General features: G+C 53.0%; 1 protein-coding gene across 3 annotated transcripts in view; it reads right to left on the bottom strand.

Moving 5' to 3' along the window:
- Nucleotides 1-15,830, bottom strand: part of LOC127000700 (GATOR complex protein Iml1-like) — a 39,328-nt gene that overhangs the window by 17,161 nt on the left and 6,337 nt on the right. For all 3 annotated transcript variants that reach the window (XM_050864702.1, XM_050864704.1, XM_050864703.1), the window contains exons 3-8: nucleotides 15,140-15,283; nucleotides 4,423-4,592; nucleotides 3,561-3,686; nucleotides 2,840-2,980; nucleotides 2,443-2,585; nucleotides 1,094-1,281 (exon numbers count right to left, since the gene is read on the bottom strand). In XM_050864702.1, the coding sequence (XP_050720659.1) occupies nucleotides 1,094-1,281; nucleotides 2,443-2,585; nucleotides 2,840-2,980; nucleotides 3,561-3,686; nucleotides 4,423-4,592; nucleotides 15,140-15,283 (912 nt within the window). The remainder of the gene's footprint in view (nucleotides 1-1,093; nucleotides 1,282-2,442; nucleotides 2,586-2,839; nucleotides 2,981-3,560; nucleotides 3,687-4,422; nucleotides 4,593-15,139; nucleotides 15,284-15,830) is intronic.

The following is a 15,830-nucleotide window of genomic DNA, read 5'->3' as shown; positions in this document are numbered from 1 at the left end:
GGAGGATAAATGAGGGAGAGAGGAAGAGTAAGGATACAGAAGCTCCCTTCCAGTGCAGTCAAGGCAGTGATTCAAGAAGTGCTTTTCAGACACTGCAGGGAGAAGTGTAGGGGTGTGATTAGGTGAGGTTAGGCTGGGTCTGGGGAGGATAAACGAGGGAGAGAGGAAGAGTAAGGATACACAAACTTCCTTCCAGTGCAGTCAAAGCAGGGATTCAAGTAGTGCTTTTCAGACATTGCAGGGAGAAGTGTAGGGGTGTGATTAGGCTGGGTCTGGGGAGGGTAATAGAGGGAGAGAGGAAGAGGAAGCATACAGAAACTCCCTTTCAGTACAGTCAAAGCAGGGATTCAAGTAGTGCTTTTCAGATACTGCAGGGAGAAGTGTAGGGGTGTGATTAGGTGGGGTTAGGCTGGGTCTGGGGAGGGTAATAGAGGGAGAGAGGAAGAGGAAGCATACAGAAACTCCCTTCCAGTACAGTCAAGGCAGGGATTCAAGTAGTGCTTTTCAGACACTGCAGGGAGAAGTGTAGAGGTGTGATAAGGTGGGGTTAGGTGAGGATAATAAAGAGAGAGAGGAAGAGTAAGCATACACAAACTAACTTCCCATTACAATCACCCTTCTCAGCCTCTCTCCCCTTAAAGACACAGACATAGATAAACAGGTGGTGGAGAATGGACTACAGCTTCCAAAAAACAAAGAACAAGATATATGCAAGCCAATTCATACACATGCTTCCAATTAATTCTTCTATCAGAAAAAAATACTGAAGGAAATTGAGCTAAGTCATAAAGATTATATGTTGTTGAAATAAGTAAAGTTTGATATTGGAAAAGAATTTATACATGCTTTCCTGTGTTATTCTTGGCAGAGTGCATATGTGTATAGTGTATACCTTACCAAATACAGATACCAGTTCATTACAAAAACAACATTCTCTGCCAAGACAATGCTGCTTCTTATACCTCTGCTAATTTTTCTGGGTTGTTTTCCTTGAACTAAGAGGTAATAGCTGCATGCAAACTAGTGAATGTACTGTAATCCCACTAAGATGCACAATCACCCCTCCTCCCCACCTCCCTCCACGGCCTCCTACCATTGAGTGATATGTTGAGGACCTCGAGAAAGTTTCCCTGCGAGGCTGATGAGTTGACAGCCTCCGGCACGGACACCCCCGGCTGGCGGTGGTGGTGCAGGACGCTGGGCAGGTAATTGTTGAACATGCGGCGCAGACGTGTCAGTGTTGGGGACCAGTCGTCGTAGCGTTCATTCTGTACCGCAACTCTGAAGGAAAGTGTTAAATGTCCTGCAATGAGGAAAGGATGGAGAGAAGGAAAATACAGTGGAGTCCTGAACAGTGTGAGATCAAGTAAAACAATTCACAAGTAGAATGAGATCCAAAATATTCAACCAAAAATTGTCTAGTTGGGTGAGCAAGTCTCTAATAATTACCCAAGCAGGAGATCTATATGAATGGAATGTGATGAGAAACAATGTTATGCAAACAGAGGTAAGGAGAGGCGGTGGAAGGTAGTGAGAACCTAAATCAATCAAGACACCTCTCCACCTGAAACTGACCTCTCTTTTGGCCACTCTTTACTTTTATCTTTTTTTAGGAGCAGTGTTTGGCAGGCTTTTTTTCTACACTTTCTTATGCCCTTGAGCTGCTTCCTTTCCTGAAAAAAAAAAAAAAAAAAAAAAAAAAAAAATCTGCCAAGGACCTGGGCTTGAGTCTTGCTACAATCAACAGGCAATATCAAACCATCGTCAAATGGCCAAAGACTACCTACAGGCTGTCCAGATGACCATCAATCAACCCTAGCTTCAGTTACTTCAGTCAAAATGAGCACTGCGGGACACCATCAGCCAAGCAGTCATATATCAGAAGTCACGTATATGTATCACAGCAACCACAAAATACAATTCATCTGCCACACAGGATGGAGCCAACCAACATTGCCCCCATGAAAGTCTACTGGTGCTATGGACTGCACAAAAAAAAGTGCAGCTCATAGGTCACATGTATATAATAGTGTGATTTCAAACAGCATGAGCTAATGATCCACCAAATCACTGTGCTACGTTTTCTTTTTTTTCTTTTTTAAGTGTACGCATATAGCGCCAGTAGGCTTTCTTGAGGGGCCTGGATGGTAGTCGGCCCCAGCCCGTCATGGCGCAGGCAAATGTTTATAGTGGCGCCATCTTCTCTTGGCTCATGCTGCCCCCCGGAACTCGTTCTTGATTCACTTGGACGGTTTCCTCTAGTGTCCGAGTTGATGGGTGGTCTTCAGGACAGCATTTGGGTAGTTTTAAGCTACTCGGCGGTGACTGAAAAATCTGAGGCGGTAGTGTGGGGATTAGAACCCATGTCGTCCATCACGCGGTGAATGTATTTGGGAGCCCACAGTACAGTTCAGGGGTAACCTGTGCACTCCTGTTACTAACCTGTAGAAGTCCTCATAGAACCTTCCCTTGTAGTCCTCCTGCAGGCACTCCCGCATGTAGGAGGGGAACTCGTCTATGCTGGAGGCCTTGTAGTAGGTGCGGGAGAACAACACGATGGTCACGTCGTGGTTGCTGCCTTCCTTCTATTGGAGCAACCGAGGAAGAGTGAAATTGTTGACCATTACACATGAAAGCATTGTTCTTTGTAATCTCTTATGACACACATTGACAAACATGAAATCTTTATCCTTATGCCTCAGGGATATGAATAAAATAAATATATAAAAAAATGCCTCAGGGAAATGAAGAAATAAACTAAATGAAAATGATATAAGGCAAAAGACAGAATAGACACACAGAACCAAAAGAGCAGCGGTTGCAGCCCCTAGTCTCCCACCTTCCACTTGAAAAACAGCTCTGAAAGGAAGCCATTGACTGCCTTCTCAAAGTAGAGGTCACCGTAGAGATCGAAGTCCCACATCTCGGAGCTCATCTGGATGAAGAGGTAGACCATGCTGGTGGAGGAGCGGTACACCACCTGTGCAGGCAGCAGAGGATATGATCAACAGGGAAATACCACGACTCAAGGAAGGAAACATAAATAAACAAGGAAATGGAGGTAGACATTGCTGGTAAAGGACTTCACTACTTTGGCAGGAAGGCAGAAGAAATAGTGTGACTTGTGGATAAAAGTTAAGTGTCAAGGAGAGAAACAGAACAGGGAAAGAAAGGGAAACAGGATGACTTGGAGGGCAGGGAGTATCAGGAAGGGATATGGATAACAGGGAGATGAAAGAAGCAGAGTGACATGTGGGTAAAAGTGAAGTGCCAAAGATAGAGACAGGTACCAGGGAGAGTAAGGAAACAGGATGACTTGGAGGGGCAGGGAGTGTCAGGGAGGGATATAGATAAAAGGGAGATGGAGGAAATGGTGTGACTGGTGGGGGCAGGGAGAGTGTAAGGGAAGGAAGCAATGGCACCTAACAAAACTTTGGCACCTACTTCTGGCACTCATGCTTTCTATGTGGGATCAGCAAGTTGAAGGAATTTTCTTACTTTTTTGTTTTACCATCAGTCTGTCTCCTGCACTGTAAGAATAAAAGCTACGTCAGCCTCACCTTAGTGCTGTCGGTGACCACTCCGCAGGCCACCTTGCCGCCCTGGGCCCACATCTCGTACACCTGCGAGCGTATGCTGCTGGTACAGAACTCTATCTTCTTGTTGAGGTACACGACTGAGTTTGCCTGCGGAGTAGTGAATAAGGTGTGAGTGTGTGTGTGTGTGTGTGTGTGCATCCTTCTACCGAGTGAGGGAGTGAATGAGTCAATCAATTAGCAAGTGAATGGCTGAATAACTGTCCAACTGACTGAGTGAATAATTAAAAGAATGAATGGCTGTACACCCACACAGCCACACCCCCATCCCCTATCATGGCCACACACAAGCAAACACTATCAGGCACAATCACATTCCCTCATGCACCCCCTGAAGAAACTCAACCCCCCTTTCACATCCCTTTTCAACAGAGCCACACCCATCGTCATCATGTTTAACATCAGGTTTTCCCATAATTACTTATGAGGTTACATAGTCGAAGATACGATTCCAGCTATTTCTGTCCATTGCCTCAGCCTCTCCAGTGGCCAATGCTACCACATCCTCTTAAGCACGCTGCCTCCATGTCTTCTTTGGCCTGCCTGGTGGGTGGTGACCTGGCACTTCCACCCAAACTACTCTCTCCAATGACTCCTTGTCACCCCTACTCTTCACATGCCCAAACCACCTAAATCTCCATACTCCCAGCACTGTACTCAGCTCCTTCAGTCCACATCTTGCCACACCCACACTCTACATCTCCTGTTGCACCCCCTGAAGAGACTCACCCATACCCCCTTCAACCTCCCTTTCCAACAAGCCACACCCCTCACATTCTCCCCCACACCCCTCACATTCTCCCCCACACCCCTCCCACACACTCACGAGGTGCATCTTGAGCCTCCACATGTCTGAGCGGCCGAGGTACTGGTCCTTGAAGGTCAGCTCCACCAACTCCAGCTCCACTGCCTTGGGCTCCACGGTGTTCACGATTACATCCTTGTAGTTACGTAGCTGGAAGGTGGCGGCGATGCTCTGCTCAATGCTGATGGTGTCTGGGGGTTGAGAGTGAACAGTGGAGGGCGATGGGAAGGGAAGGGAGTTCATGTTCTGGGGTGGAGGGTGAAGAGTGAGGGGAGCAAGAAATTCAAGTTTGGAGGGTGGAGGGTGATGGGTGAAGGGAAGGGAAGGAAGGAGTTCATGTTCTGGGGGTGTGAGTTGTGGGGAGGGCAAGGGTTCATGTTCTGGGGTGTGAGTTGTGGGGAGGGCAAGGGGTTCATGTTCTGGGGTGTGAGTTGTGGGGAGGCCAAGGGGAGCAAAGGGGTTCATGTTCTGGGGGTGCGAGGTGTGGGGAGGGCAAGGGGAGCAAAGGGGGTTCATGTTCTGGGGGTGTGAGTTGTGGGGAGGGCAAGGGAGCAAGGGGTTCATGTTCTGGGGGTGTGAGTTGTGGGGAAGGCAAGGGGAGCAAGGGGTTCATGTTCTGGGGGTGGAGGGTGATGGGTGAAGGGAAGGGAAGGAAGGAGTTCATGTTCTGGGGGTGTGAGTTGTGGGGATGGCAAGGGGTGAAAGGGGGTTCATGTTCTGGGGGTGGAGGGTGATGGGTGAAGGGAAGGAAGGAGTTCATGTTCTGGGTGTGCGAGTTGTGGGGAGGGCAAGGGTGCAAGGGGTTCATGTTCTGGGGTGTGAGCTGTGGGGAGGGCAAGGGAGCAAGGGGTTCATGTTCTGGGGGTGTGAGTTGTGGGGAGGCCAAGGGGGTTCATGTTCTGGGTGTGCGAGGTGTGGGGAGGGCAAGGGGAGCAAGGGGGTTCATGTTCTGGGGGTGTGAGTGGTGGGGAGGGCAAGGGGAGCAAGGGGGGTCATGTTCTGGGTGTGCGAGGTGTGGGGAGGGCAAGGGGCAAGGGGTTCATGTTCTGGGGTGTGAGTTGTGGGGAGGGCAAGGAGCAAGGGGTTCATGTTCTGGGGTGTGAGTTGTGGGGAGGGCAAGGGAGCAAGGGGTTCATGTTCTGGGGGTGTGAGTTGTGGGGAGGCAAGGAGCAAGGGGTTCATGTTCTGGGGTGTGAGTTGTGGGGAGCAAGGGGAGCAAGGGGTTCATGTTCTGGGGTGTGAGTTGTGGGGAGGGCAAGGGGAGCAAGGGGGTTCATGTTCTAGGGGTGTGAGTTGTGGGGAGGGCAAGGGGAGCAAGGGGGTTCATGTTCTGGGGGTGTGAGTTGTGGGGAGGGCAAGGGGAGCAAGGGGGTTCATGTTCTGGGGGTGTGAGTTGTGGGGAAGGCAAGGGGAGCAAGGGGTTCATGTTCTGGGGTGTGAGTTGTGGGGAAGGCAAGGGAGCAAGGGGGTTCATGTTCTGGGGGTGTGAGTTGTGGGGAAGGCAAGGGGAGCAAGGGGGTTCATGTTCTGGGGGTGTGAGTTGTGGGGAGGGCAAGGGGAGCAAGGGGGTTCATGTTCTGAGGGTGTGAGTTGTGGGGAGGCAAGGGGAGCAAGGGGTTCATGTTCTGGGGTGCGAGGTTGTGGGGAGGCAAGGGAGCAAGGGGGTTCATGTACTGGGGGTGTGTGTTGTGGGGATGGCAAGGGGAGCAAGGGGGTTCATGTTCTGGGGGTGTGAGTTGTGGGGAGGGCAAGGGGAGCAAGGGGGTTCATGTTCTGGGTGTGCGAGGTGTGGGGAGGCCAAGGGGGTTCATGTTCTGGGTGTGCGAGGTGTGGGGAGGCAAGGAGCAAGGGGTTAATGTTCTGGGTGTGCGAGGTGTGGGGAGGGCATGGGGAGCAAGGGGGTTCATGTTCTGAGGGTGTGAGTTGTGGGGAAGGCAAGGGGAGCAAGGGGGTTCATGTTCTGGGGTGTGAGTTGTGGGAGGGCAAGGGGAGCAAGGGGTTCATGTTCTGGGGTGGAGGGTGATGGGTGAAGGAAGGAAGGAAGGAGTTCATGTTCTGGGGGTGTGAGTTGTGGGGAGGGCAAGGGGAGCAAGGGGGTTCATGTTCTGGGGGTGGAGGGTGATGGGTGAAGGGAAGGAAGGAGTTCATGTTCTGGGTGTGCGAGTTGTGGGGAGGGCAAGGGGAGCAAGGGGGTTCATGTACTTGGGGTGACAGTAGTGTGGAGGGCAAGGGGAGCAAGGGGTTCATGTTCTGGGGTGTGAGTTGTGGGGAGGCCAAGGGGTTCATGTTCTGGGGTGCGAGGTGTGGGGAGGCAAGGAGCAAGGGGTTCATGTTCTGGGGTGTGAGGTGTGGGAGGCAAGGGAGCAAGGGGTTCATGTTCTGGGGGTGCGAGTTGTGGGGAGGCAAGGGAGCAAGGGGGTTCATGTTCTGGGGGTGTGTGTTGTGGGGAGGGCACGGGGGTTCATGTTCTGGGGGTGTGAGTTGTGGGGAGGGCAAGGGGAGCAAGGGGGTTCATGTTCTAGGGGTGTGAGTTGTGGGGAGGCAAGGGGAGCAAGGGGTTCATGTTCTGGGGTGTGAGTTGGGGAGGGCAAGGAGCAAGGGGTTCATGTTCTGGGGTGTGAGTTGTGGGGAGGCAAGGGGGCAAGGGGTTCATGTTCTGAGGGTGTGAGTTGTGGGGAGGGCAAGGGAGCAAGGGGTTCATGTTCTGGGGTGTGAGTGTGGGGAGGCAAGGGGAGCAAGGGGTTCATGTTCTGGGGTGTGAGTTGTGGGGAGGGCAAGGGAGCAAGGGGGTTCATGTTCTGTGGGTGTGAGTTGTGGGGAGGGCAAGGGAGCAAGGGGTTCATGTTCTGGGGGTGTGAGTTGTGGGAAGGCAAGGGAGCAAGGGGTTCATGTTCTGGGGTGTGAGTTGTGGGGAAGGGCAAGGGAGCAAGGGGTTCATGTTCTGGGGGTGAGTTGTGGGGAAGGCAAGGGAGCAAGGGGTTCATGTTCTGGGGTGTGAGTTGGGGAAGGCAAGGGGAGCAAGGGGGTTCATGTTCTGGGGGTGTGAGTTGTGGGGAAGGCAAGGGGAGCAAGGGGTTCATGTTCTGGGGTGTGAGTTGTGGGGAAGGCAAGGAGCAAGGGGTTCATGTTCTGGGGGTGTGAGTTGTGGGGAGGCAAGGGGAGCAAGGGGGTTCATGTTCTGGGGTGTGAGTTGTGGGAGGGCAAGGGAGCAAGGGGTTCATGTTCTGGGGTGTGAGTTGTGGGGAGGCAAGGGGAGCAAGGGGTTCATGTTCTGGGGTGTGTGTGGGGAGGCAAGGGCAAGGGGTTCATGTTCTGGGGTGTGAGTTGTGGGGAGGCAAGGGGAGCAAGGGGTTCATGTTCTGGGGGTGTGAGTTGTGGGAGGGCAAGGGGAGCAAGGGTTCATGTTCTGGGGTGGAGGTGTGGGGAGGGCAAGGGAGCAAGGGGTTCATGTTCTGGGGTGTGAGTGTGGGGAGGGCAAGGAGCAAGGGTTCATGTTCTGGGGTGTGAGTTGTGGGGAGGGCAAGGGCAAGGGGTTCATGTTCTGGGGGTGTGAGTTGTGGGAGGGCAAGCAAGGGGTTCATGTTCTGGGGTGTGAGTTGTGGGGAGGGCAAGGGAGCAAGGGGTTCATGTTCTGGGGTGTGAGTTGTGGGGAGGGCAAGGGGAAGGGGGTTCATGTTCTGGGGTGTGAGTTGTGGGAGGGCAAGGGGAGCAAGGGGTTCATGTTCTGGGGTGTGAGTTGTGGGGAGGCAAGGGAGCAAGGGGTTCATGTTCTGGGGTGTGGAGGTGTGGGGAGGCAAGGGGAAGGGGTTCATGTTCTGGGGGTGCGAGGTGTGGGGAGGGCAAGGGAGCAAGGGGTTCATGTTCTGGGGTGTGAGTTGTGGGAGGGCAAGGGGAAGGGGGTTCATGTTCTGGGGTGTGAGTTGTGGGGAGGCAAGGGGACAAGGGGTTCATGTTCTGGGGGTGTGAGTTGTGGGGAAGGGAGCAAGGGGTTCATGTTCTGGGGTGTGAGTTGTGGGAGGCAAGCAAGGGTTCATGTTCTGGGGTGGAGGGTGATGGGTGAAGGGAAGGGAAGGAAGGAGTTCATGTTCTGGGGGTGGAGGGTGATGGGTGAAGGGAAGGGAAGGAAGGAGTTCATGTTCTGGGGTGGAGGGTTATGGGTAGGGAAGGAAGGAAGGAGTTCATGTGCTGGGGTGGAGGGTGATGTGTGATTGGAAGTGAAGGAAGGAGTTCATGTTCTGGGGGTGGAGGGTGATGGGTGAAGGGAAGGGAAGGAAGGAGTTCATGTTCTGGGGGTGGAGGGTGATGGGAAGGGAAGGAAGGAGTTCATGTTCTGGGGGTGGAGGGTGATGGGTGAAGGGAAGGAAGGAGTTCATGTTCTGAGGGTGGAGGGTGATGGGAAGGGAAGGAAGGAGTACATGTTCTGGGGTGGAGGGTGATGGGAAGGGAAGGAAGGAGTTCATGTTCTGGGGTGGAGGGTGATGGAAGGGAAGGAAGGAGTTCATGTTCTGGGGTGGAGGGTGATGGGTGAAGGAAGGAGTTCATGTTCTGGGGGTGAAGGGAAGGGAAGGAAGGAGTTCATGTTCTGGGGTGGAGGGTGATGGGAAGGGAAGGAAGGAGTTCATGTTCTGGGGTGGAGGGTGAAGGGAAGGAAGGAGTTCATGTTCTGGGGTGGAGGTGATGGGAAGGAAGGAAGGAGTTCATGTTCTGGGGTGGAGGGTGATGGGTGAAGGGAAGGAAGGAGTTCATGTTCTGGGGTGGAGGGTGAAGGGAAGGAAGGAAGGAGTTCATGTTCTGGGGTGGAGGGTGAAGGGAAGGGAAGGAATGAGTTCATGTTCTGGGGTGGAGGGAGAGGGGAAGGGAAGGAAGGAGTTCATGTTCTGGGGTGGAGGGTGATGGAAGGGAAGGAAGGAGTTCATGTTCTGGGGTGGAGGTGATGGGTGAAGGGAAGGAAGGAGTTCATGTTCTGGGGTGGAGGGTGATGGGTGAAGGAAGGAAGGAGTTCATGTTCTGGGGTGGAGGGTGAAGGGAAGGAAGGAAGGAGTTCATGTTCTGGGGTGGATGGTGTTGGGAAGGGAAGGAAGGAGTTCATGTTCTGGGGTGGAGGGTGAAGGGAAGGAAGGAAGGAGTTCATGTTCTGGGGTGGAGGGTGATGGGTGAAGGAAGGAAGGAGTTCATGTTCTGGGGTGGAGGGGTGATGGGTGAAGGAAGGAAGGAAGGAGTTCATGTTCTGGGGTGGAGGGAAGGGAAGGAGTTCATGTTCTGGGGTGGAGGGTGATGGGAAGGGAAGGAAGGAGTTCATGTTCTGGGGGTGGAGGGTGATGGGTGAAGGGAAGGGAAGGAAGGCGTTCATGTTCTGGGGGGGGAGGGTGATGGGAAGGAAGGAAGGAGTTCATGTTCTGGGGTGGAGGGTGATGGGAAGGGAAGGAAGGAGTTCATGTTCTGGGGGTGGAGGGTGATGGGAAGGGAAGGAAGGAGTTCATGTTCTGGGGTGGAGGGTGAAGGTAAGGGAAGGAAGGAGTTCATGTTCTGGGGTGGAGGGTGATGGGAAGGGAAGGAAGGAGTTCATGTTCTGGGGTGGAGGGTGAAGGGAAGGGGAAGGAGTTCATGTTCTGGGGTGGAGGTGAAAGGGAAGGAAGGAGTTCATGTTCTGGGGTGGTGGGTGATGGGTGAAGGGAAGGGAAGGAAGGAGTTCATGTTCTGGGGTGGAGGGTGAAGGGAAGGGAAGGAAGGAGTTCATGTTCTGGGGGTGGAGGGTGATGGGAAGGGAAGGAAGGAGTTCATGTTCTGGGGTGGAGGTGATGGGAAGGAAGGAAGGAGTTCATGTTCTGGGGTGAGGGGTGATGGGAAGGGAAGGAAGGAGTACATGTTCTGGGGTGGAGGGTGATGGAAGGGAAGGAAGGAGTTCATGTTCTGGGGTGGAGGGTGATGGGTGAAGGGAAGGAAGGAGTTCATGTTCTGGGGTGGAGGGTGAAGGGAAGGGAAGGAAGGAGTTCATGTTCTGGGGTGGAGGGTGAAGGAAGGGAAGGAAGGAGTTCATGTTCTGGGGTGGAGGTGAAGGGAAGGAAGGAGTTCATGTTCTGGGGTGGAGGGTGATGGAAGGAAGGAAGGAGTTCATGTTCTGGGGTGGAGGTGATGGGTGAAGGAAGGAAGGGAAGGGAAGGAAGGAGTTCATGTTCTGGGGTGGAGGGTGATGGGAAGGGAAGGAAGGAGTTCATGTTCTGGGGTGGAGGGTGAAGGGAAGGGAAGGAAGGAGTTCATGTTCTGGGGTGGAGGGTGATGGGTGAAGGGAAGGAAGGAGTTCATGTTCTGGGGTGGAGAAGGAAGGAAGGAGTTCATGTTCTGGGGGTGGCGGGTGATGGGTGAAGGGAAGGAAGGAGTTCATGTTCTGGGGTGGAGGGTGATGGGAAGGGAAGGAAGGAGTTCATGTTCTGGGGTGGAGGGTGAAGGGAAGGGAAGGAAGGAGTTCATGTTCTGGGGTGGAGGGTGAAGGAAGGGAAGGAAGGAGTTCATGTTCTGGGGTGATGGGTGAAGGGAAGGAAGGAAGGAGTTCATGTTCTGGGGTGGAGGGTGAAGGGAAGGAAGGAGTTCATGTTCTGGGGGTGGAGGGTGAAGGAAGGGAAGGAAGGAGTTCATGTTCTGGGGTGGAGGGTGATGGGAAGGAAGGAGTTCATGTTCTGGGGTGGAGGAAGGGAAGGAAGGAGTTCATGTTCTGGGGTGGAGGGTGAAGGAAGGGAAGGAAGGAGTTCATGTTCTGGGGTGGAGGGTGAAGGAAGGGAAGGAAGAGTTCATGTTCTGGGGTGGAGGGTGAAGGGAAGGGAAGGAAGGAGTTCATGTTCTGGGGTGGAGGGTGAGGGGACGGGAAGGAAGGAGTTCATGTTCTGGGGTGGAGGGTGAAGGAAGGGAAGGAAGGAGTTCATGTTCTGGGGTGGAGGGTGAAGGAAGGAAGGAAGGAGTTCATGTTCTGGGGTGGAGGGTGAAGGGAAGGGAAGGAAGGAGTTCATGTTCTGGGGTGGAGGGTGATGGGAAGGAAGGAAGGAGTTCATGTTCTGGGGTGGAGGGTGATGGGTGAAGGGAAGGAAGGAGTTCATGTTCTGGGGTGGAGGTGAAGGGAAGGAAGGAGTTCATGTTCTGGGGTGGAGGGTGAAGGGAAGGGAAGGAAGGAGTTCATGTTCTGGGTTGGAGCGTGAAGGGAAGGAAGGGAAGGAGTTCATGTTCTGGGGGTGGAGGGTGATGGGTGAAGGAAGGAGGAGTTCATGTTCTGAGGGTGGAGGGTGATGGGAAGGAAGGAAGGAGTTCATGTTCTGGGGTGGAGGGGTGAAGGGAAGGGAAGGAGTTCATGTTCTGGGGTGGAGGGTGAAGGGAAGGAAGGAAGGAGTTCATGTTCTGGGGTGGAGGGTGAAGGGAAGGGAAGGAAGGAGTTCATGTTCTGGGGTGGAGGGTGATGGGAAGGAAGGAAGGAGTTCATGTTCTGGGGTGGAGGGTGTGAAGGGAAGGAAGGAGTTCATGTTCTGGGGTGGAGGGTGATGGGAAGGAAGGAAGGAGTTCATGTTCTGGGGTGGAGGGTGAAGGGAAGGAAGGAAGGAGTTCATGTTCTGGGGTGGAGGTGAAGGAAGGAAGGAAGGAGTTCATGTTCTGGGGTGGAGGGTGATGGGAAGGAAGGAAGGAGTTCATGTTCTGGGGTGGAGGGTGATGGGAAGGGAAGGAAGGAGTTCATGTTCTGGGGTGGAGGGTGAAGGAAGGGAAGGAAGGAGTTCATGTTCTGGGGTGGAGGGTGATGGGAAGGGAAGGAAGGAGTTCATGTTCTGGGGTGGAGGGTGATGGGAAGGAAGGAGTTCATGTTCTGGGGTGGAGGTGAAGGGAAGGAAGGAAGGAGTTCATGTTCTGGGGTGGAGGGTGATGGGAAGGAAGGAAGGAGTTCATGTTCTGGGGTGGAGGTGATGGGAAGGGAAGCGAAGGAAGGAGTTCATGTTCTGGGGGTGGAGGGTGATGGGAAGGAAGGAAGGAGTTCATGTTCTGGGGTGGAGGGTGAAGGGAAGGAAGGAAGGAGTTCATGTTCTGGGGTGGAGGGTGATGGGAAGGAAGGAAGGAGTTCATGTTCTGGGGTGGAGGGTGAAGGGAAGGAAGGAAGGAGTTCATGTTCTGGGGTGGAGGGTGAAGGAAGGGAAGGAAGGAGTTCATGTTCTGGGGTGGAGGGTGAAGGGAAGGGAAGGAAGGAGTTCATGTTCTGAGGGTGGAGGGTGATGGGAAGGGAAGGAAGGAGTTCATGTTCTGGGGGTGGCGGGTGATGGGACGGAAGGAGTTCATGTTCTGGGGGTGGAGGGTGATGGGTGAAGGGAAGGACGGAGTTCATGTTCTGGGGGTGGAGTGTGATGGGACGGAAGGAGTTCATGTTCTGGGGTGGAGGGTGATGGGTGAAGGAAGGAGTTCATGTTCTGGGGTGGAGGGTGAAGGGAAGGAAGGAAGGAGTTCATGTTCTGGGGTGGAGGGTGATGGGAAGGAAGGAGTTCATGTTCTGGGGTGGAGGGTGAAGGAAGGGAAGGAAGGAGTTCATGTTCTGGGGTGGAGGGTGAAGGGAAGGAAGGAAGGAGTTCATGTTCTGGGGGTGGAGGTGATGGGAAGGAAGGAGTTCATGTTCTGGGGTGGAGGGTGATGGGAAGGAAGGAAGGAGTTCATGTTCTGGGGGTGGAGGGTGATGGGTGAAGGGAAGGAAGGAGTTCATGTTCTGGGGGTGGAGGGTGAAGGGAAGGGAAGGAAGGAGTTCATGTTCTGGGGGTGGAGGGTGAAGGGAAGGGAAGGAAGGAGTTCATGTTCTGGGGTGGAGGGTGAAGGGAAGGGAAGGAAGGAGTTCATGTTCTGGGGGTGGAGGGTGATGGTAAGGGAGGGAAGGAGTTCATGTTCTGGGGTGGAGGGTGATGGGAAGGGAAGGAAGGAGTTCATGTTCTGGGGGTGGAGGGTGAAGGGAAGGGAAGGAAGGAGTTCATGTTCTGGGGGTGATGGGTGATGGGTGAAGGGAAGGGAGGAGTTCATGTTCTGGGGTGGAGGGTGATGGGAAGGAAGGAAGGAGTTCATGTTCTGGGGGTGGAGGGTGATTGGTGAAGGGAAGGAAGGAGTTCATGTTCTGGGGTGGAGGTGATGGGTGAAGGGAAGGAGGAGTTCATGTTCTGGGGTGGAGGGTGATGGGAAGGAAGGAAGGAGTTCATGTTCTGGGGTGGAGGGTGATGGGTGAAGGAAGGAAGGAGTTCATGTTCTGGGGTGGAGGGTGATGGGAAGGAAGGAAGGAGTTCATGTTCTGGGGTGGAGGGTGAAGGGTGAAGGGAAGGGAGGAGTTCATGTTCTGGGGTGGAGGGTGATGGGAAGGGAAGGAAGGAGTTCATGTTCTGGGGGTGGAGGTGATGGGTGAAGGAAGGAAGGAGTTCATGTTCTGGGGGTGGAGGGTGAAGGGAAGGAAGGAAGGAGTTCATGTTCTGGGGTGGAGGGTGATGGGAAGGAAGGAAGGAGTTCATGTTCTGGGGGGTGGAGGGTGATGGGAAGGAAGGAGTTCATGTTCTGGGGGTGGAGGGTGATGGGAAGGAAGGAAGGAGTTCATGTTCTGGGGTGGAGGGTGAAGGGAAGGAAGGAAGGAGTTCATGTTCTGGGGTGGAGGGTGAAGGAAGGGAAGGAAGGAGTTCATGTTCTGGGGTGGAGGTGAAGGGAAGGAAGGAAGGAGTTCATGTTCTGGGGTGGAGGGTGAAGGAAGGGAAGGAAGGAAGGAGTTCATGTTCTGGGGTGGAGGGTGATGGGTGAAGGAAGGAAGGAAGGAGTTCATGTTCTGGGGTGGAGGGTGAAGGAAGGGAAGGAAGGAGTTCATGTTCTGGGGTGGAGGTGATGGGTGAAGGGAAGGAAGGAAGGAGTTCATGTTCTGGGGTGGAGGGTGAAGGAAGGAAGGAAGGAGTTCATGTTCTGGGGTGGAGGGTGATGGGAAGGAAGGAAGGAGTTCATGTTCTGGGGTGGAGGGTGATGGGTGAAGGGAAGGGAGGAGTTCATGTTCTGGGGTGGAGGGTGATGGGAAGGAAGGAAGGAGTTCATGTTCTGGGGGTGGAGGGTGATGGGTGAAGGAAGGAAGGAAGGAGTTCATGTTCTGGGGTGGAGGGTGATGGGAAGGGAAGGAAGGAGTTCATGTTCTGGGGTGGAGGGTGATGGGTGAAGGGAAGGAAGGAGTTCATGTTCTGGGGGTGGAGGGTGATGGGTGAAGGGAAGGGAAGGAAGGAGTTCATGTTCTGGGGGTGGAGGGTGATGGGTGAAGGGAAGGGGAGCAAGGAGTTCATGTTCTGAGGGTGGAGGGTGATGGGTGAAGGGAAGGGGAGCAAGGAGTTCATGTTCTGAGGGTGGAGGGTGATGGGTGAAGGGAAGGGGAGCAAGGAATTCATGTTCTGGGGGTGTGAGTTGTGGGGAGGGCAAGGGGAGCAAGGGGGTTCATGTTCTGGGGTGGAGGGTGGAAGGTGAGGGGTTAGGAAAGGAAGAAGTTTATAATCTGTATCTATCTAGATTTAGCTCGTGTGGCTGAAAAAAATAAATAATAATAAAAAAAAAAAAAAGACAAAAAAAAAAAAAGACCCAAATTTCGGAGTCCATGAAAGGATTAAAAATACAAATATAATCAACAGCTTGAATTCTGGATGGGCGGTGAGACCTGCTCTGAATGCTGGACAGATGGACCTGGTGTTATTCAGGCTGACCCCCAAACAAAGGTACTACACACCTTTCTGCAGGTTGATGTCCTCCAGGGTGGAGGGAATCTTCAGGAGGAGGCGCGGCAGGTCATCCTCAGGGTGGTAGATCTCGATGACATCGCCAGCCTTCACGTCCGGCCCCAAGTCCTTCACATTGACCAGCAGGTCCTCCTCTGTTGGCCCAGCAAGGACTTGGAATACTTGCACTATACATGATGAAGGATGCAGAGATGAAAACCAGACAGATATACGAAAGACTGATATTTAATTACTACCGGCAGCTGTCAAGTATTTGTTCACTTTCTCTACGCTGACTTAGGCAAATGTCATAACTGGGGAACCAATGTTACTGATTTTGTGGAGCAAGGTCACATATTTGTTGGGAGTAGTTTACTGTCTAGAATAGGCTGCATTACTTGGTCAAGGTTGTTTAGTTCAAATGTTGGTGCAATTGGTAATTTTCTACAAGAGTAATCATCCCCAAACATCTCATGGCCAGACTTTTGACCAGCTGAAGTTTTAACGACAAACGTTTCCACAAGTCACTATGCCAGGTGGATATTTCATGAGACACTTTACCAAATGGACTTCCGCTGTACTGACATTACATTTCGCCGTCATCTTTTTAAAAATTTAATTAAATAATTTTGGTAATGTGATGGATTCAACACTAGTAAAATAACATTATAATTGATTCTTTCTTACACAAAGATGTAATCA

Source organism: Eriocheir sinensis, chromosome 19, assembly GCF_024679095.1.
Source record: "Eriocheir sinensis breed Jianghai 21 chromosome 19, ASM2467909v1, whole genome shotgun sequence".
NCBI classification, from domain to species: Eukaryota; Metazoa; Arthropoda; class Malacostraca; order Decapoda; family Varunidae; genus Eriocheir; species Eriocheir sinensis.
Note: the sequence above shows the minus strand (reverse complement) of the source record. Positions and strands in the feature narration are given on the sequence as shown.